Here is a 22,488-nt window from a genome sequence, read left to right as displayed (position 1 = left end):
AATCAGCGCAGCGGTTCCGGCTGTGTTTCTAGACGGTCGCGCATGAGTCATAATAGCCTTTATAGGCTATGGAGGCGGGTGTGAGGCGTGTCAGCTGACGTAGTAGTCAGCTGACACTGTCTCCCGCAGGAGCGCTGCTTATTGGCTGGAAGATCCGGGGGTGTGGTTCTGTAGTTTACCTCGGTACTTGAAGAGAACCTGTACTGAGTAAAAATATTTAAAATAAACACATGAGGTAACTTCAAATGAACATTACATAGTTACCTTGCCATCAGTTCCTCTCAGAAGCTCACCATTTTCTTCTGACAATGATCCCTTCCAGTTCTGACAACATTTTGTCAGATCTGAAATAGATCAGTTGCTGTCAGTAAAATATCAGTTGCTGTCAGTTGTAGCTGAGAGGAAAACTAATGTACCAGGTAATGTCCATGTTTCCCTATGGCTCAAGTGGGTGATGTTACAGTTTAACTGTGTGCTGACCAGAAAGCTGTTATGGGAAATGGCCATTTTCAAAATGGAGGACGGAAAATTCCCTTGATCACAGTGAACAAATAGGACGCGGGACAGGAGAAAAACACTGAGGAGTAGACTACATGGAAGGTAAGTATGACTTGTGTATGCCTATTTTGACTTTTAATTAACAGTTCAGGTTTTCTTTAAGTCCTGACTTGTCAGTTGTCCAGTGTCCGTTATAGCTATCAGTTCACTGAGCGCTGGACCTTGCCTTACTGGTGTGCCTAGTCAGCTAGCTTGCAGAGCTATATATAATACACAGACACTGCCGATATGTATTCTGGTTATTGTATTTTGTATATTGTACCATCTGTTATCTGCCTTATTCTTCTGATATATTATTCAGTGTATGATTCTGTCTCATACTTCTTGTACTGCAGTCATCTGATACTTGTTATGGTCTCGGCCTGTTAAACGACTCTGTCTCTGCCTTACCCTCGGTACCTCAGTTTCTGATATGTGTATGACCTTTGGCTATTCCCGACTTCCTGATATCTTTACATTCTAAAGTATCTAGTGTTCAGGCGTTACACATGCGTAAAGGTATTCCTCTTTGATATTTGCCATGAAGAGATTTGCATACTGTGTTTATAATTGTTAACCCATTGCCACTCCCATCTGCTATAATTAGAGGGCCTGTCCAAAAGTGAAAAATTATGGGTGAGAACGAATCATCATCAGTATAGCAACTGTCTCTACAGTTGAAGAGCTTTATGAAAGGCTACAATACCATCATCATGGGGAATGTTCGAGTACAAGGACTCTACGTCCATTGTAGCCAGAATGGCTCCCTCAGGCACTGGACCGATGGCTGCCAATTGTTTCAGGAGGTAGGTGGTATCCTGTATGTAGCTGGGTCTGAGGTGGACATAGGCCCATGCAGGCTGCGCAGCCGCACAGGGGCCCCATGTCCTCTAGGGCCCCTGCAGCTGCACCACACTTAGGGCATTATTGTTCTGTAGTCTCCTCTCTGTGCATTTCTCGCTGAAGCCCAGGAGTAACAGTGATATTTGCTTGTGGCCCAGTCATACACAAGTATGAAATCTGTGCTACATTAACACAATGCCTACAGAATGTAACCTAGATTCATGTACTTTATGTTATTGACATTATTTGGATCCAACCATAATCTGATATGATTATAGCCCCTCACATGGGGCCCCTTCATTTATTCTGCACAGGGGCCCACTGTTGGCTTTGTCTGCCACTGACTCACACAATTGGTTGCATAGGAGTACAACCACCAATTCCAGGGAGAAACCAGTCTCCACTCTGGTTTAAGTCTCTAGGGGTGACCCGAGTGGCGCAGTGGTTTTATAATAATTGATATGGGGTGAAAGGAAAAAGGGTGCCATGGTGGCCACACTTGTTGTGGTGGCTACACTTGTTATATAACCCCTGACAGATAGGCGTCATTGCCATTGATATCACTAAATGGGATGGAGCAGATGAATGCTTGGTGGTTAATTTCCTAGTTGAGAAAAATGAAAAAATGAATGAGAATGTAGTGTACCGTTATTTTAATTTTGTGTTTCAGGGTCTTTTCTTTTTCTTTTTCTCTTGGGATTGGGGGGGGGGGGGGGGGGGGTTACCATCACAGTTGTCACATTGCTTACTATTGCTTTTTCATCTAATGCTCTAATACTCATAACTCACCTGAAACCCACTGCAACCAGATTACATCATACTTTCTTGGAGTAGGTATAAAGTCTTGCAAACAGTAGCAATAAAGTGTTTCCACTCTGTCTGCTTCATCTTCCAGATAGTTTTGGGCTTCTTCTAAGAAAGACTCTGTCATGTCCACCAGTTCAATATTACTGATAGTATGTAACAGGACATGTTTACTAACTCTGCCAATGCCAGAACCACAGTCCAGAGCAAAGTCAGTACCTGCTTTTCCTGGCCCCTGCAATTGAAAAGAAAATTTAATTTTAGTTAAATTGTATTAATTTCATTTAAAGGGAATCTGTACTCTAAAATTCTTACAATAAAAAGCATACCATTCTACTCATTATGTTCTCCTGGGCCCCTCTTTGCTGTTTCTGCCACTCCCTGCTGCGATCCTGGCTTGTAATTGCCAGTTTTAGGCAGTGTTTACAAACAAAAAACATGGCTGCTAACCAGCATGTGATAGGCTAAGAGAAGCTCAGACTGTGACTTATATAGAGCCTGGAGGGGGCGTGGAGAGGGTGTGTATAACTTCTACCTATCACAGCAGAGCAGCACATTCCTGCCTGAGCCAACAAAACCGACAAAGGAAAGAAGATTAGATTATATAACAGAGATATTACAGTGACTGTGCAACTAGAAAGGGCTGCAGTAAGACAGACCACATTAGAACAGGTATAGGAACTTATAGGAAAGAAGAAATAAGGCTGAACATTTTATTACAGAGTCTCTTTAAGAGATTTAAAAAAATGACAGGGGTAAATGGATTGGCGACATGGACATACAAAACAACAATCTTGGTAATACATTGATCTTAAGTATTTCTACCCTACCAAACCATAAAAATAGGAACCCTAAACTACAGTATCTCTACCAATTTCACTTACAGAGAATCTGTATTGTTAAAATCGCACAAAAGTAAACATACCAGTGCGTTAGGGGACATCTCCTATTACCCTCTGTCACAATTTCGCCACTCCTCGCCGCATTAAAAGTGGTTAAAAACAGTTTTAAAAAGTTTGTTTATAAACAAACAAAATGGCCACCAAAACTGGAAGTAGATTGATGTACAGTATGTCCACACATAGAAAATACATCCATACACAAGCAGGCTGTATACAGCCATCCTTTTGAATTTTAAGAGATCATTTGTGTGTTTCTTTCCCCCTGCAGCTATCTTCCACTGAAGTGTCAGGCTATTTCTTCCTGCAGAGTGCAGACAGCTGTGCCTGTATGTAATTCCTCAGTATGTGAAAGCCCAGCCAGCTCAGAGGACGATTTATCCAGCTTGTAAAAGATAATAGAACAGAGAGAAGCTGCACTAATCTAAATATCACACAGGCAGTGTGCAGAGAGGGGCCTGGATGGGGGAGTTCATAGCAGAACCACAACACTGAAGAACTTGGCAGCCTTCCAGACACAGGCCTGACAAGTCTGACAAGAGAGAGATAAGTTGATTTATTACAGAGATGGTGATAGTAGAACGTGCTGCAGTAAGCCAGAACACATTAGAATAGCTTTTGGAACTTGTAGGATGATAAAAAACAGGATGCAATTTTTGTTACGGAGTCTCTTTAAAGTTAAAGTTTTTAATTTTAGAGTTTGTTGCAGTATGAATAGTGGAGGGAAATTAATGCCAATGGAACAGGAATTTAAGAGCCTGCAGCACAGTGGCAGGGACTGGGCCTCAGTACATAAGGTAAGCATGGCCCTTTCATCCTTCCTACAACTCCAATGTTACAACTATTAAGGCCATCTGAAATGATGATGTTACGTGCAAATTCAATTAGGGCATAGTAGCCTTAAGTAGTTTATACCGTACATAATTATTAAAATTATGTATTTTTTACGAACAAATATAGTAGAGACACCTTCCCGCTGTCTATATACCTGGTATGCAAGAAAGGTCCCTGAGTGGAATCCACATGTAATATCAACCTAATATGGGGACAGGATAAGAACAGGGCAGAGATAAACTCCTACAAGGCCCAATAAGGAGGTGACCGACAAAAGGTGTTGTTTAAGATAGAGGTGTGGTGGATCCGCCATTTGGATACTATCAGGGTTGGAGGTTTGAATAAAGGATATGATTTGGGCATTTGTTTATTTTGCATATACACTTGAGGGATGGTATTGTTCATTTCTTATGTACAGTTGCAAAATTGTTGTTTAAGTGCACATCACATTCATATATATCCTACTGCCCTCTGATTGATGGGATCAGTGCTGCCTTCCTATCTCCCTGATGCTCACATCCCACATCTTCCCTGCCTGCAGAGAGGAGATGACAGCGCACACCCCTCCAAGGGGATATAATGGAACACGGCTGCTCCGTATGGTATGATACTAGAGCTAGGGCACGGCACACACATTTTCTGACTGAAGTCATCTGGGCTTATCCAAACTTGGACTTTTACAGAGGTATGCTGGATCCACATACAGTGGGATGCAAACGTTTGGGCAACCTTGTTAATCGTCTTGATTTTCCTGTATAAATTGTTGGTTGTTACAATAAAAAATGTCAGTTAAATATATCGTATAGGAGACACACACAGTGATATTTGAGAAGTGAAATGAAGTTTATTGGATTTTCAGAAAGTCCGCAATAATTGTTTAATCGTTTAAACTAAATTAGGCAGATGCATAAATTTGGGCACCACAAAAAAGAAATGAAATCAATATTTAATAGAGCTTCCTTTTGCAGAAATTGCAGCGTCTAAACACTTCCTGTAGGTTCCAATGAGAGTCCGGATTCTGGTTGAAGGTATTTTGGACCATTCCTCTTTACAAAACATCTCTGGTTCATTCAGGCTTGATGGCTTCTAAGGATGGACAGCACTCTTTAACTCACACCACAGATTTTCAATTATATTCAGGTCTGGGGACTGAGATGGCCTTTCGAGAACATTGTACTTGTTCCTCTGCATGAATGCCTTAGTGGATTTTAAACAGTGTTTAGGGGTGTTGTCATGTTGAAAGCTCTGCCCTGGCGCAGCTTCAACTTTGTCACTGATTCCTGGATATTGGTCTCCAGAGTCTGATTCCTGGATATTGGTCTCCAGAGTCTGCTGATACTGAGTGGAATCCATGCGTCCCTTTGACAAGATTCCCAGTCCCTGCACTGGCCCCACCGCATGATGGAACCACCACCATATTTTACTGTAGGTAGCAGGTGTTTTTCTTGGAATGTTGTGTTCTTTTTCCTCCATGCCCAAATAACTCAATTTTAGTTTCATCAGTCTACAACACCTTATTCCAAAATGAAGCTGACTTGTCCAAATGTGCTTTAGTATACCTTAAGCAGCTCTTGTTTGTGCTGTGGGCGGAGAAAAGGCTTTCTCTGCATCACTCTCGCATACAGCATCTCCTTGTGTAAAGTGCGCTGAATGGTTGAACGATGCACAGTGACTCCATCTGCAGCAAGATGATGTTGTAGGTCTTTGGTGCTGGTCTGTGGGTTGACGCTGACTGTTTTCACCATTCGTCACTTCTGTCTATCTGAGATGTTTCTTGGTCTGCCACTTCGAGCCATAACTTGAACTGAGCCTTTGGTCTTCCATTTCCTCAATATTTTCCTAACTGTGGAAGCAGACAGCTGAAATCTCTAAGACAGCTTTCTGTATCCTTCCCCTAAACCATGATGGTGAACAATCTTTGTTTTCAGGTCATTTGAGAGTTGTTTTGAGGCCCCCATGTTGCTACTCTTCAGAGAAAATTAAAAGAGGAGGAAAACGTACAATTGACCCCTTGAATACTCTTTCTCATAATTGGATTCACCTGCATATGTATGTCAGGGATCACTGAGCTTACCAATCCAATTTGTGTTCCAATAGTTAGTTCTAAAGCTTTTGGAATCAATAAAATGACAACAGTGCCCAAATTTCTGCGCCTGCCTAATTTTATTTAAACAATTATTGTGCACTTTGTGTAAATCCAATAAACTTAATTTCACTTCTCAAATATGATATATTTAACTGACATTTCTGACAACCAACGATTTATACAGGAAAATCATGACGATTAAAAAGGTTGCCCAAACTTTCGCATCCCACTGTAGCTCTGTATGGTCTCCGTAATGAACTAATTGAAAAATTTGACTTTTTTGCTTCATTCACACTATGGGCTCGATTCACAAAGCGGTGCTAACAGTTAGCACCCTGGTGAAAAGCCCTTTATCATGCCTAAACTCAGTTTAGGCATGATAAGTTTAGGTGTGATAAGTTTAGGCATGATAAGTTTAGGTGTGATAAGTTTAGGCATGATAAGTTTAAGCACCAACTGCGTTAGCACCGCAGTGCACAGCTGATCAAAAGTTTTACGCTAGCAAAGACTGGTGCACTTCGTATAAAGTTTAATGGCACTGCTTTGCGTGCGGGACTTTGCAAGCGATCTAAACTTATCTAAACTTAGCATGCCTAAACTTATCACACCTAAACTTATCATGCCTAAACTTATCACACCTAAATTGGCTTTTCACCAGAGTGGTGCAATGGTTATCATGCCTAAAGTCTCTAACTGGGTTAGCACCGCTTTGTGAATCGAGCCCTATGTGCGCTGTCAGTTTTGACGCAACGCACATAGTGTACGATCCACATGGCAACATGAAAGTCCATAGACTTTCATGTTACCATTCACACTACAGGTGTGCGTTCCCATGCGTTACGATGTAACGCTTCTGGGGATATAAAATCGCATGACGCACACGTTTCCCGACGGGTACGGCTGCCGGCGTCTGCGCTCTAGCACTCCCCGACTTGCATTCTGTGCGTTGACCGTGCGATGGCAACGCAAGCATGAAATCGTGTTCGTGCTTGCGTTGTGTAGTGTGAATGAGCCCTAAGTCATATTTTCAGACAGGAAGAGGCAGGCTTGCAGTGATGTGCTCTCCTATCACCCTCCCCTTGCCTTCCCTTAAAGAGGAACTGTAACGGCAAAACGTCCCCTGGGGGGTACTCTCCTCGGGTGGGGGAAGCCTCCGGATCCTAATGAGGCTTCCCACGCCGTCCTGCGTCCCTCGGGGGTCTCGCTGCAGCCCTCTGTACAGCCGTGACGTAATATTTACCTCCCTGGCTCCTGCGCAGGCGCTCTGACGGCTGTCGGCTCCGATGTAGGCGGAAATACCCGATCGCCGTCGGGTCCGCTCTACTGCGCAGGCGCAAGTCTCCGGCGCCTGCGCAGTAGAGCGGACCCGACGGAGATCGGGTATTTCCGTCTATTTCCGAGCCGAATGCAGCCACAGCGCCCCCGCTGGAGCCAGCAAAGGTAAATATTGAAATTACAGTCAGGCCTGTCGCCGGCTGTTCAGAGGGCTGCAGCGAGACCCCCGTGGGACGCAGGACGGCGTGGGAAGCCTCATTAGGATCCGGAGGCTTCCCCCACCCGAGGTGAGTACCCCCCAGGGGATCTTTTTAAAGTTACAGAGTCTCTTTAAAGGGAAAGTGCGAACAGTTAAAAAAAACAGATCTACATACCAGGGGCTTCCTCCAGCCCCTGGCATCCTACGTGTCCCTCACTGCAGCTCTGCTCCTAACCGGTGTCCCAGGATCCTCTCTTTTGCAGATGCCGACATCGCCAGGTTGGGATCCTCTGCATCTGCGTGAGCACTCACGATTTCGCTCATATGGCTTGGAGCATTTTGTGCAGGCGCAGAAGTACTGTACCTGTAATGCTTCAGGCCACGTGAGCATGATCACAACCGGCGTGGCCGCGTGCTTGTGCAGAAGATGCCGACCTGGCGATGCATCTGCCACGGAGAGGATCCTGGGACACCGGCGAGGGACACATAGGCTGCCAGGGGCTGGAGGAAGCCCCAGGTAGTTAGATTTTTTTTTTTTTAACTGCTCGTACCTTCCCTTTAAGAGAGTGAATAGGGCAGGGAAGAGGAAAGTGAAAGGAGGGTGTGGCATTGACATACCTCTGTGCTTACCTTTGGTAGCTTTGCATTGGGTTAAGTGAGCTTTAAGAAATGTTTACAAACAGTATGAATGTAATTATATCTTTTTTTTTATTTATTACTGGGAAATACAGTGATGTAATTGCAGGTAAACAACAAAAATAACCTTGATTTATTCATTAAACAAATATATCAACTCCCTAATAGCCAGTGTTAGCTCCTTAGTCTGAAATAACTGCTGTAAGACACTTGCTATAGTCATCTATCAGTCTCAGCATTTTTGTGAATGACACACATTATTTTATGTGGACATTTTTTAAATAGGTATTAGCAGTTCACTCTAAACACTGCAAAATGACAAAATGTGGTCTTGCCACCAAGGTGTTATGACATGATATGGATGTTGATATATATTGTGATGTGTCACCAACTCAAAAAATAGTGCAGATAGCCAAGGGGAAGGTAAATGTGAGGGTTTATGTGAAAATAACTGGGTAAAAAATAAATCAGCTACTAACCCCAACAAATTGCCTTAGAAAGTCTCTGGATGATTCTATGTCAGTATTGGAGAGATCAGAAAAATCACCCATCATTCCTTCTTCTGTTGCAGGAAGATCCTTGTAGAAGTTTTGTGCTCTAGCATAAAACTGCATCTCCCCATCTATCACTTCGCTAGTCATTGCAAACAGTTTCACTGTGAAAATAGGGCATATCAATCAGGCAAAGGACTATATAAAGTTAGATGTTTACACAATGTTACACAATAATTCTTGTCTTTTAGAGCAGTGTTTCTCAACATTTTATTAGTATGTACCCCTTTTAACACCCTGTACTAACCAAGTACCCCCTAGCATAGTAAACATTATCACAAGTACCCCTTGAGAAATATATATTTAATCATAGTACATGATAATTGGTTCTAAACAATTTCCAAGCATTTAATATTGCTTTTAATTAGCTAAAATACTAATTTGGAGTTGTTTATATAAGATTTGTAATTTTCTAAAACTCTAAATGTGTTATTCTTGGCTAAGTATATCAAGCCCGAGTACCCCCTGGAAGTTGGAACCATCAGAAGTACCCCCTGGGGTACGCGTACCACACGTTGAGAACCTAGGTTTTAGAGTACCCAGCTAGTTCACAGTGATCCAGACCAGGACTTACTAGAAAAGCTAAGCTAAATATAAATGTTCATTTTCAAAAGAGAAGGAATTTTTAAATGTTCAGCTTTATGTGAGTGAGAAAGTATTCCAATCAGTAATCTCTTCTAAATATGGAAATCATTCCTTTATGTCTATGAAAATAAACCTACAATCAGAGTCACTGGTGTACAGTTGGCTTTCGGGGACATAAAGGAGTGATTTGTGTATTCACAATGAGTATATTCCCTGCTTCATCAAACTGTTTGTTTGTTGTGGTTCTCGATCATGTCAGTCATCTTTTTGGAGATTTTTTCCAAGGGCCAGCTTCTTCTTCTGGTACCTGGTGATGGGATGAATTGTTAAAGTGAGGAAGAGACTTGTTATGTCTTCATGGCACATCTAAAAACACCTGAAAAGCCTCAGAGTTTTGAACTTATGCTGAGAGATTGATATATCTGGTTGATAAATGTGTACATCACAAACTATAGTTTTAGAAAAGATCAATGATCTTTGTTGCACCATGTTAAAATTATTTCTCTTAAAGGACAACCGAAGAGAGAGGAATATGGGGGCTGCTATATTTATTTCCTTCTAAAGGTGGCCACACACCATACAATTTTTTAAATATCTGTTCAATTTAAGAATTGATTGTATTGTAACATTTTCAAAAATATGACCAATGTACCACACACGTGATAAATTATGATAAAAATGATTGGAAACTCTGAGAAAACTGCTAGGGTATGTATATTAATAAACTGACAATCTAACACACATACAATCTTTAGAAGAAAAATTTCCAGCATTCAGGGTCGTTAAAAAACTAAAAAAAGGGAAATCTGATCGGATTTTTCAATAAAAAAAAAATCTTTCAGTTTTTTTGGAGGATCCGATCATATTTATCGAATTGCTGTAAAATCGGATCATTTTATTGTATCGTGTGTGGCTACCTGAAAGCGGTATAAAACCCTGACATAATATTCAATAAAAACATGTTTTCCTACTTTTTATATGGCATACGGTTAGCATATTTGCTTTTGTGCATAAGTATTATTATTCATTTAGAAATTATATGTTTCTAAAGTACACTTATTTTACTCTGAGAGCTGACTGCTTTATTCATCCTCTAAATTAATCAGAAAGCATCAGAAAGCATTATGTAAAGTTCGGAAGCAGCCAGCTCTGCTGGCAGGGAAGCTTCTAAAGCCTGTGTTAACCCTTTGAATGCAGTTCTAGTAAAAAAAATATATAATATGCTGTAAATAATCTATTAGAGCAAAGTAGAAATGCTGGGTTTCATTCCGCTTTAAGCAATACCAGTTGTCTGGCTATCCTGCTGATCCTCTGCCTCTAATACTTTTAACCAGGGCAGTTTCTAGGCTAAATTGCACCCAGGGCGAGGGTGTAAAAATGGCCCCTTCCCCCACGTGGAGCAAGGAATAGGTGCCCGCAGTATAGGTCAGCCAGCTATAGGACCCCTCCAGTATAGGTAGCCTGGCATAGTTGCCAGTATAGGTTAGCTATGTAGGTGCCTCCGGTATAGGTTAGCCCATATAGTTGCCACCAGTATAGGTTAGATAGGTAGGTGCTATCAGTATAGGTTAGATAGGTAGGTGCCTCCAAGATAGGTAGTCAGTATAGTTGCCCCAGTATAGGTTAGATAGGTAGGTGCCCCCAGTATAGGTTAGATAGGTAGGTGCCCGCAGTTTAGGATAAATAGGTAGGTGCCCACTGTAAAGGTTAGATAGGTAGGTGTCCACAATATAGGTTAGATAGGTAGGTGCCTGCAGTGTAAGTTAGATAGGTAGGTGTCCACAGTAAAGGTTAGATAGGTAGGTGCCTGCAGTATATTAGATAGGTAGGTGTCTGCTGTATAGGTTAGATAGGTAGGTGCCAGCAATGTAAGGGCTGGTGCACACCAGAGCGTTCTGGAGCATTTTCAAAAATGCTAGCTGTTTGAAAACTGCTTGGGTAATGTATTTCAATGGGATGGTGCACACCAGAGCGGTTATTTTTTTTTCCACAAACGCAAACTCGGGGCTGCAGCATTTTTTAGATTTCTGAGGCGTCTCTTCCTCAATGTTAAAGTATAGGAAAGTGGAAAACCGCTCTGAAAAATGCTAGATCAGAGCTGTTTTCCAGGCATTTTTGTTACAGAAACTGTTCAGTAACAGCTTTACTGTAACAATATATGAAATCTGCTACCAAAAACGCTCCCAAAAACGCTAGGCATGTTTAGAAGACCTCTCTAAACATGCCTAGAATCGCTCTGAAAATGTGCTTCAAAAACCTCTAGCGTTTTGCGGATCTGCTAGAGGTTTTTGGTGTGCACTGGCCCTAAGTTAGATAGGTAGTTGACCACAGTGTAGGTTAGAGAGGTAGGAGCCCGCTGTATAGGTTAGATAGGTAGGTGCCCTGCAGTATAGGTTAGATAGGTTAATGCCCGTAGTATATTAGATAGGTAGGTGTCCACTGTATAGGTTAGATAGGCAGGGGCCCGCTGTAAATTAGATAGGTAGGTGTCCGCTGTATAGGTTAGAAAGGTATATGTGTCTGCAGTATATTAAATAGATAGGTGTTGGCTGTATAGGTTAGATAGGTAGATGCCCTGTAGTGGTGGGGGGAGTGGGCATAGTAGTTATAACTCACCTTCCTTCCACTGATCCCGTGCAGCCTATATCTCCTTCCTTTTCCAGTATCAGCTGCATTGGTAACAGCACCCCCTGTGATGACATGCCGTCACGTCATCACAGGGGGCGCTGTTACAAACGCGACGGATACCGGGAAAGGAAGGAGATTGAGGCTGCGGGGGATCGGCGGTGAAAGGTAAGTTATAACTACTATGCCCGTTCCCCCTCCTGCCACTCATTCCGGTGCCCTGGGTGATTGCATGCTCCGCACGCCCATAGAAATGGGGCTGCTTTTAGCCATAGACCATGAACAAGCATGCAGCAGATTACTTGTTTCTGACATTATTGTCAGATCTGACAAGATTAGCTGCTAGATTGTTTCTGGAGTCATTCAGACACTACTGCAGCCAAATAGATAGTGTTGCCAGGCAACTGGTATTGTTTAAAAGGAAAAAAATATGGCAGCCTTCATATCCCTCTCAGTTCAGTTGTCCTTAAAGTCAATGGGAACCATCTTTAAAAAAAAAAAAAGGCAGATACTTGCCTAAGGAGAGGGAAGGCTCTGAGTCCTAATGAACCTTCCCTCTCCTCTCCCGGTGTCCTTGGTGCAGCGCTGGCTCCCGTGTTTGAATTCCTGGCCGTGGGGGACTTGGGAAGTCTTCGGGAGCCGAGTCCTCCCAAAGACAGGCGGCTTCATGCTGCGCACGAGTGCGCGGGAGAGGGTGCTCGCACATGCGTAAAATGGAGCCGCCTGTCTTTGGGAGCACTCAGGCTCCCAAAGACTTTCTGAAGTTTCCTTCATCGGCGGAACAAACAGTATTTAACTAAATTTGTCAAATACTGCTCCCGGGACAGCGCTGCACCAAGAGCACGGGGAGAGGAGCGGGAAGGCCCTATAGGACCCAGAACCTTCCCTCTCCATAGGTATTTGGCTTTTTTTATATACTAGGTTCCCATTGACTTTAAGGTGGCCACCAGCAATACAATTTGCATAACAAGCGTTTACGAATGATCCTTCATATGAACAATCGGAAATGATCTTTTGGGGCCACTAATAGACAAAAAATCTCCTTACCAATCCAAAGAGATTAATGGAATTGATCCGATTTTCGGATCGATCCTGTCAATCTGATTTGATTGGTTAGTGTGAGAGAACGCGGAAAAGCCGCCGCGCCTGTTGGTGAGGAGGCGGCTGTTTCCGTGTCCAATGCGGCGGTTTGCACAGGGACGCGTGCGTCTGGTGGCAGGGCAGAACGTGGAAGAGCCTCTGCTTGTGATAGCAGTAGGGCGGCGGATTCCGCATCCAGCGCGGCGGATTGTGCGGAGCAGCGTGGGTCTGGTGTGGCTGGGTCTGTTAGTGCACACAGGCTTAGGAACACGCGCGCGCGCTGAGAGGCAGAACTCTTACGCTAACAGGAGAAGGTCAGCTGATCACGCTGATCAGCCGACGCCAGGGCAAGATTCTATTGGTTGATCATTTAGGGGTGGTGCTGGAGAGCACTACTCCATATATACTTGCTGCTGGCCAGTCTAAAGTTGTCTGCTGTTGCGATCACTACATGGAAGCACTCAGACCTTAGTCAGATCCCACAGTGTGTTTGAACCAGGAGGACCTGGGAATTCACACTGAGCCAGAAACTTTGTATTGTTATTCTGTTTATGCTTAGACTAGTTCCAGGGTGTAGAGACCACGGACCTCACACCCAGATTAGGGAACTGTATTATCATCTGTTATACTCCAGACTAGTTCCAGGGTGCTGAGACCACGGACCTCGCACCTAAGATTAGGGAACTTATTGTCATCTCTGTTATACTCCAGACTAGTTCCAGGGTGCTGAGACCACGGACCTCGCACCTAAGTCTAGAAAACTTGTGTATATTATTCTGTTATTCTTCAGACTAGTTCCAGGGTGTAGAGACCAAGGACCTCACACCCAGACTAGGCATTGTTTGATATCTGTTATGACTTATTGCTTTCCTGACTACTCCTCTGTCATCTGATTCGGTACCTCGCATATCTGATACTCTGTTGCCAAACCCTGCTAGCCTTGGATCAGGGGCGTTTCTAGGGTCCTTGGAGATCGGGGGCACCTGTGGGCACCAGGCGGGGAGGTATAGACAAAAAATGGGCGTGACCATGAGGTGAGTGGGCGTGGCCATGGGTGGGGCCAAATGTACATGAACTTAGCAGCGGTGTAAGCTACAGATAACAGGCCTGCCCATCGAAATATTGGATGGAGCCCCCTGTCCTTTATTTAGATAATATACAATCAGTATAGGCATAGATCAAAGGTGTATACGCACATACAATTTTGATTGGTCAATCACTGACCCCCAATTTTACCACCCCCGTGCAGTAAGTGGGCCAACAGACAATGAATTTTATGAACAGAGCTAAAATTGCCTAATCAAAATTGTATGTGTGTACCAGGCTTTACAGCTAATACTGTACATACTGAAAGTAGCAGGGATCAGCATACAATATAGCTGGTTTACAATCAGTAAAGGCACAGAGTAACACCTTACACTGTACACACTGGAGGTAAATCAGCACACAGTGCAGGCACTAGAGAACAGCGTATACTGTACATACTGTAGGCAGCAGAATTCAGCACACTGCAGCTAGCGTGCCAAAAATATGAGGATCACGTTGTGCGTCGTGCTTATCGCGCCGCACCGAAAAATGGGTGGGCCATGGACCAGAATATAGGTGTGGTAACGGGTGGAGACAAATATACATGAACCTAGCAATGGTGGGACATTAGATTATGACAGTGGTGGCGAACATTTTGGAGGCCGAGTGCCCAAACTGCAACCCAAAAGTCGCTTATCTATCGCAAAGTGGCAACAGCAATTTAAACTAAATACTGTACAAACGTTTTAACTCATACATGAACATTATGGAAAATCCAAGTTGAAAATAAATTGTGAAGATAAACAATTTCATCCATCCTACTCCCGAAAAATGTATTCAATTTTTTAGAACCTCCCAGTTTTATTTTCTGTTTTAAAAAGCTAAAAAAGTAGGTTTAATGCTATTGTCTCATATGATAAGGGTTCAGCTTTTCCCATAGTCTCGCAGTTAGCAATCATGTGACCCCCAACAAGACAAATTCAGCAATCATGAGGCCCCCAACAAATCATGAGGCCCCCAAAAAGACAAATTCAGCAATCATGAGGCCTCCAACAAATCATGAGGCCCCCAACAAGACAAATTCAGCAATCATGAGGCCCCCAACAAGACAAATTCAGCAATCTTGAGGCCCCCAACAAATCATAAGGCTCCCAACAAGACAAATTCAGCAGTCATGATGCACATAAATAGACAGCATTTCACATAAATAGGCAGAATGCCCCCTTAATATGGTAGCCCCCCAAGTTAGGTAGTGAGTGACAGGGACCCCCAGGTTAGCTAGTGAGTAACAGGCACCTCCAGTTAGGTAGGGAGTGACAGGGACCCCGATAGTGAGTGACAGGGAGCCCCTTTAGGTAGTGAGTGAGTGCCAGGGAGCCCCTTTAGTTAGTGAGTGAGTGCCAGGGAGCCCCTTTAGGCAGTGAGTGAGTGCCAGGGAGCCCCTTCAGGCAGTGAGTGAGTGCCAGGGAGCCCCTTCAGGCAGTGAGTGAGTGCCAGGGAGCCCCTTCAGGCAGTGAGTGAGTGCCAGGGAGCCCCTTTAGGTAGTGAGTGAGTGACAGGGAGCCCCTTTAGATAGTGAGTGGGCGCCAGGGAGCCCCTTTCGGTAGTGAGTGAGTGCCAGGGAGGCCCTTTAGGCAGTGAGTGAATGCCAGGGAGCCCCTTTAGGTAGTGAGTTAGTGCCAGGGAGCCCCTTTAGGCAGTGAGTGAGTGACAGGGAGGCCCTTTAGGCAGTGAGTGAGTGCCAGGGAGCCCCTTTAGGTAGTGAGTGAGTGACAGGGTGCCCCTTTAGGTAGTGAGTGAGTGACAGGTAGGCCCCCCCTCTAGCCACCGCCGCTCCCCCTTCACCTGGCAGTGTAGTCAGACCTCAGCGGCGACCCGACCAGTAGTACGAGCGGGCGCCGGACGCATCCGCTCTATATGCGGAAGTGATGTCACCCGCACGATTGGTCGCCGGCTCGCTGCCTGATCCTGCGGTCTGAGTGACGTGGTGGCGGCGGCTGGAGGGACAGATTGTGCGGCTGGCACCCCAGGACAGATTGGGGGCACGTGCCACCCCAAAATAGGGCTAGCGACGCCCCTGCCTTGGATACCGAATCAGCCTTCTGTCTATGTACTTTATCTGACCGTGTGTTGCCGACCTGGCTTGCCCGACCTCGAGAGCTATCTCTCCCATTAAGAGATAGTCTCCAGATCAGATAGTGACATTCATCATCAGGTGTCACTCACCTTCTAATCCTTCCGACCTTCAGCCTGACTCCACCCCTCGGGGAGCTTCAGGCTGCTGGAAGGCTTTGTAATCTTCAGAGCAGTATTTCCTTATTGCTTATGATCACCTGCTTGTAGGTGCACTACTCAAAGTATTACTGTTACACCAAACACTCACATACCTTAGGTGTCCAGAGGTTAGCAATATATCTGTATTATCGGTGATTCTGCAGATCATCAATAATCAGGTATATATCTGCATTCTTGGTGATACTGCAGATCACCAATAATCAGATTCTCTCTGCGTGCTGACACCAATCGTTACAGAACGGCAGACCAAACCCAAATGGACGCACTCCGCAGCCGTCTTGATGCACTCACCCAGGCCCGCCATCAGGGGGGGACATCCGTGACTCCCGTCACGGGCCCCGGGCCTGCAGGGGGCCCCATCCCCGCCGCGGCCCTGGCGGGTGCCGCCCGGCCGCCGCTCAACCCCCCCTGGCCGCTGCTCCCTCCCTCCATCCCTCTAGCCGCCGCCTCCGCCGCGTCAGACCCCGATCAGGCAGCGACAATAGTGCGGGCGCTAGGACCCAGCGCCCGCACTGATATGCGGAAGTAACGTCACTTCCGCATATAGAGCGGGTGCGTCCAGCGCCCGCTCTTACTGGTCGGGTCGCCGCTGATCTTGAGGTCTGAGGCTGCTGGCAAGGTAGGGGAAGCAGCAGCGGCGGCGGCTGGGGGGGGGGGGGGGGCTCCCTGTCACTCGCTCACTAGCTAAAGGGGCTCTCTGTCACTCACTCACTACTTAAAGGGCCTCCCTGTCACTCACTCACTCCCTAAAGGGCCTCCCTGTCACTCACTCACTAACTAAAGGGGCTCCCTGTCACTCACTCACTAGCTAAAGGGCCTCCCTGTCACTCACTCACTAGCTAAAGGGACTCCCTGTCACTCACTCACTACTTAAAGTGCCTCCCTGTAACTCACTCACTCCCTAAAGGGCCTCCCTGTCACTCACTAGCTAAAGGGGCTCCCTGTCACTCACTCACTCCCTAAATGGGCACCCTGTCACTCACTCACTCACTCCCTAAAGGGGCTCCCTGGCACTCACTCACTGCCTAAAGGGGCTCCCTGTCACTCACTGCCTAAAGGGGCTCCCTGTCACTCACTCACTGCCTAAAGGGGCTCCCTGTCACTCACTCACTGCCTAAAGGGGCTCCCTGTCACTCACACACTACCTAAAGGGGCTCCCTGGCACTCACTCACTACCTAAAGGGTCTCACTGTCACTCACTCACTCCCTAAAGGGGCTCCCTGTCACTCACTCACTACCCAAAGGGGCTCCCTGGCACTCACTCACTACCTAAAGGGCCTCACTGTCACTCACTCACTCCCTAAAGGGGCTCCCTGTCACTCACTCACTCCCTAAAGGTGCTCCCTGTCACTCACTCACTCCCTAAAGGGGCTCCCTGTCACTCACTCACTACCTAAAGGGGCTCCCTGTCACTCACTAACTACCTAAAGGGGCTCCCTGTCACTCACTCACTACCTAAAAGGGCTCCCTGTCACTCACTGCCTAAAGGGCTCCATGTCACTCACTACCTAACCTGGGGGTCCCTGTCAGAATCCAGGTGAGAGGTGTCTACCATAATAAGGGGGCATTCTGCCTATTTATGTGAAATGCTGTCTATTTATGTGCCTCATGACTGCTGAATTTGTCTTGTTGGGGGCCTAATGATTGAATTTTTACTTGTTGGGGGCCCATGATTTGTTGGGAGCCTCAAGATTGCTGAATTTGTCTTGTTGGGGACCTCATGATTTGTTGGGGGCCTCATGATTGCTGAATTTGTCTTGTTGGGGGCCTCACGATTGCTGAATTTGTTTTGTTGGGGGCCTCATGATTGCTGAATTTGTCTTGTTGGGGGCCTCATGATTGCTGAATTTGTCTTGTTGGGGGCCTCATGATTGCTGCATTTGTCTTGTTGGGGGCCTCATGGTTTGTTGGGGGCCTCATGATTGCTGAATTTGTCTTGTTGGGGGTCACATGATTGCTAACTGCGAGACTATGGGAAAAGCTGAATAATTACCATATGAGACAATAGCATTAAACCTACTTTTTTAGCTTTTTTAAACAGAAAATAAAACTGGGAGGTTCTAAAAAAATGCTGGAGCACTTCCTCCTTCCGGCTTGAAAGAGGAAGTGCTCGATATCGAGGCTTGCAACACGTCCATTCGGACACTTGCACCTCGTTGAAACGCTGGGCGGAGAGCGGCGTTCTGGGTAATTAACCCCACCGCATCTAGCCGCTCAGCTGTGGCAATTAGAGCTAACTTGAATCACGAGTATCCACCGTGGTTATTCGTGATTAATTTGTGGACAGCAAGCCTCCAACTAGCTCTGCCAACATGTAATGGCTACGCACATTTCTCAGTTTGGGGGGGGGGGCGGACTGATGATTTGTGAGGGGCCCCAAAATTTCTGATGGCGGCCCTGCACTCACCACCTCGGTGGAAACTTTCACCTCAGTGCTGGGCAATCATCAGACTCAGATCAATGCCTTGTCTGGGTCTGCACGAGTCCTACAGACGGCTGTGGATACCGTGCGATCTCCTCCTAGCACAGACATACGCATGTCTGTACCAGAGAAATGTTCTGGTCACAGATCTGACTTTCGGAATTTTAGAAATAGAGTGTTATCATACTTTGAGTTAAGGCCTAATTCATCCGGAACCGTAGCACAAAGAATAACCTTTATTAAGACTCTATTGTCAGGAGATTCTCAGACTTGGGCATACAGTCTTCCCACAGGGGATAAGGCCTTGACCTCGGTAGAGGAATTTTTTTAATGCTATGGCTATAATTTACGACGACCCGGACATTGCCTCTACCGCTGAGCGGAAGCTCAAGTTGTTACGGCAGGGCAAAGGTCCAGTAGAGAACTATGCTGCGGAGTTTAGAAAATGGGCAGTGTCAGCAAGATGGGACTTATTCGCTCTTTTAGACTGTTTTCTATCAGGGTTGTCAGACGCAGTTTCTGATCTGATGCTGGGTCATCCTGAACCCAAATCTATTGATGAGGCCATATCATTGGCCATCAGAATTGATCGGCGTTTAAGATACCCGGGGTAGAAACAATGTGCGATACATGTCTTATACAGCTCCTCCTCCAGTTTCATCACCACCAGCGTCTCCTCCACCAGAACCAATGCAGATTGGTCGGTCAGGATTATCCCCGGTGGAACGGAGACGCAGAGAAAAGGAGCAGCTTTGTCTATACTGTGCATAGAGTGCAGAATTGCCCCAAGAAATCGGGAAACGCTGCCGCCTAGGTGTAGTCGGAGGTAATACCCTAGGCGTGCAGTCTTTACCTTTAGATGATAAACGGTTTCTTCTCCCTTGCACTATATCCTGGCAGGATAAGACAGAGACTACTGAGGCCTTTATAGATTCCGGCTCAGCAGCTAACTTTATGGATTATGAATTTGCTAAAAAATTGGGGATCCCGATCTCTCCATTAAAACAACAGATTCGGGTCACTGCAGTGGATGATTCCCCTCTGCAGAGTAATCACCCTCTTTCTCAGGCACCAGACTTGGGAGTCACAATAGGGGTGTTACATAGAGAGAGTTTATCATTTTTTGTGTTACGAATGGCAACCTCCACGATCATACTTGGCATGCCATGGTTACAGATTCACTCGCCTCAGATCAATTGGGCTACTGGTCAGCTAACGAGCTGGTCTACCCATTGCTATCATCATTGTCTAGCGAAAGTAACCTTTGGTAAGACCAAGATTCATATGGAGGGTTTGCCAGATCAGTATTCAGATTTTGCGGACGTGTTTTGTCCCAAGGCAGCTGATAAACTTCCTCCACACCGTCCTTTTGATTGCCCCATTGATCTCAGGTCTGGTTGTATGCCCCCTAGAGGTCACCTCTATAATCTGTCTGGGCCAGAGAAATTGGCCATGCAGGAATACATACGAGAGAACTTAACTAAAGGTTTTATTCGCCCTTCTCGGTCCCCGGCAGGCGCAGGGTTCTTTTTTGTCAAAAAGAAGGATGGAGGCCTCCGTCCATGCATTGATTATCGGGGCCTAAATAAAATCACAGTAAAAAATCGTTATCCCTTGCCTTTAACCACTTGCCGACCGCGCACTCATACCGCGCGTCGGCAAAGTGGCAGCTGCAGGACCAGCGACGCAGTTCTGCGTCGCCGGCTGCAGGCTAATTAATCAGGAAGCAGCCGCTCGCGTGAGCGGCTGCTTCCTGTCAATTCATGGCGGGGGGCTCCGTGAATAGCCTGCGGGCCGCCGATCGCGGCTCGCAGGCTAAATGTAAACACAGGCGGAAATAAGCCGCTTTGTTTACATTGTACGACGCTGCTGCGCAGCAGCGCCGTAAGGCAGATCGGCGATCCCCGGCCAATCAGCGGCCGGGGATCGCCGCCATGTGACAGGGGACAGCCTGTCACTGGCTGCACAGGACGGATAGCGTTTGCTAGAGGGGAAAGGTATGAGAGGGAGAGGGGGAATTTCGCCGCGGAGGGGGGCTTTGAGGTGCCCCCCCCCCGCAACACCCAGGCAAGGCAGGAGCGATCAGACCCCCCCCCCCCAGCACATCATCCCCCTAGTGGGGAAAAAAGGGGGGCGAGCTGGTCGCTCTGCCTGCACCCTGATCTGTGCTGGGGGCTGCACAGCCCACCCAGCACAGATCAGCTAAAACAGCGCTGGTCCTTAAGGGGGGGTAAAGGGTGGGTCCTTAAGTGGTTAATAGACGATTTGTTTACTCAGGTCACCAATGCTAAGATTTTCTCGAAACTGGATTTAACCACTTGAGGACCTAGGGCTTTCTACCCCTTAAGGACCGGCCACTTTTTTTCCATTCAGACCACTGCAGCTTTCACGGTTTATTGCTCGCTCATACAACCTACCACCTAAATGAATTTTGGCTCCTTTTCTTGTCACTAATAAAGCTTTCTTTTGGTGCTATTTGATTGCTCCTGCGATTTTTACTTTTTATTATATTCATCAAAAAAGACATGAATTTTGGCAAAAAAATGATTTTTTTTAACTTTCTGTGCTGACAGTTTTCAAATAAAGTAAAATTTATGTATACATGCAGCGCGAAAAATGTGGACAAACATGTTTTTGATAAAAAAAAAAAAACATTCAGTGTATATTTATTGGTTTGGGTAAAAGTTATAGCGTTTACAAACTATGGTGCAAAAAGTGAATTTTCGCATTTTCAAGCATCTATGACTTTTCTGACCCCTGTCATGTTTCATGAGGGGCTAGAATTCCAGGATAGTATAAATACCCCCCAAATGACCCCATTTTGGAAAGAATACATCTCAAAGTATTCACTGAGAGGCATAGTGAGTTCATAGAAGATATTATTTTTTGTCACAAGTAAGCGGAAAATGACACTTTGTGGAAAAAAAAAAAAGTTTCCATTTCTTCTAACTTGCGACAAAAAAAAATTAAATCTGCCACGGACTCACCATGCCCCTCTCTGAATACCTTGAAGGGTCTACTTTCCAAAATGGGGTCATTTGTGGGGTGTGTTTACTGTCCTGACATTTTGGGGGGTGCTAAATTGTAAGCACCCCTGTAAAGCCTAAAGGTGCTCATTGGACTTTGGACCCCTTAGCGCAGTTAGGCTGCAAAAAAGTGCCACACATGTGGTATTGCCGTACTCAGGAGAAGTAGTATAATGTGTTTTGGGGTGTATTTTTACACATACCCATGCTGGGTGGGAGAAATATCTCTGTAAATGACAATTTGTTAATTTTTTTTACACACAATTGTCCATTTACAGAGATCTTTCTCCCACTCAGCATGGGTATGTGTAAAAATACATCCCAAAACACATTATACTACTTCTCCTGAGTACGGCGGTACCACATGTGTGGCACTTTTTTGCACCCTAACTGCGCTAAAGGGCCCAAAGTCCAATGAGTACCTTTAGGATTTCACAGGTCATTTTGAGAAATTTCGTTTCAAGACTACTCCTCACGGTTTAGGGCCCCTAAAATGCCAGGGCAGTATAGGAACCCCACAAATTACCCCATTTTAGAAAGAAGACACCCCAAGGTATTCCGTTAGGAGTATGGTGAGTTCATAGAAGATTTTATTTTTTGTCACAAGTTAGCGGAAAATGACACTTTGTGAAAAAACACAATTAAAATCAATTTCCGCTAACTTGTGACAAAAAATAAAATCTTCTATGAACTCGCCATACTACTAACGGAATACCTTGGGGTGTCTTCTTTCTAAAATGGGGTCATTTGTGGGGTTCCTATACT

At 45.5% G+C, this 22,488-nt stretch overlaps 1 protein-coding gene across 1 annotated transcript in view; it reads right to left on the bottom strand.

Annotated features, from left to right (window-relative positions):
* NTMT2 (N-terminal Xaa-Pro-Lys N-methyltransferase 2) overlaps nt 1-22,488 on the bottom strand; it is a 79,250-nt gene that overhangs the window by 5,523 nt on the left and 51,239 nt on the right. The window contains exons 2-3 of the mRNA XM_068240180.1: nt 8,593-8,768; nt 2,170-2,419 (exon numbers count right to left, since the gene is read on the bottom strand). Coding sequence (XP_068096281.1) covers nt 2,170-2,419; nt 8,593-8,768 — 426 coding nt within the window. The remainder of the gene's footprint in view (nt 1-2,169; nt 2,420-8,592; nt 8,769-22,488) is intronic.

The sequence above is a fragment of the Hyperolius riggenbachi genome, chromosome 6 (assembly GCF_040937935.1).
Source record: "Hyperolius riggenbachi isolate aHypRig1 chromosome 6, aHypRig1.pri, whole genome shotgun sequence".
In the NCBI taxonomy this organism is placed as follows: domain Eukaryota; kingdom Metazoa; phylum Chordata; class Amphibia; order Anura; family Hyperoliidae; genus Hyperolius; species Hyperolius riggenbachi.
This window is presented reverse-complemented; position numbering and strand designations above follow the sequence as displayed.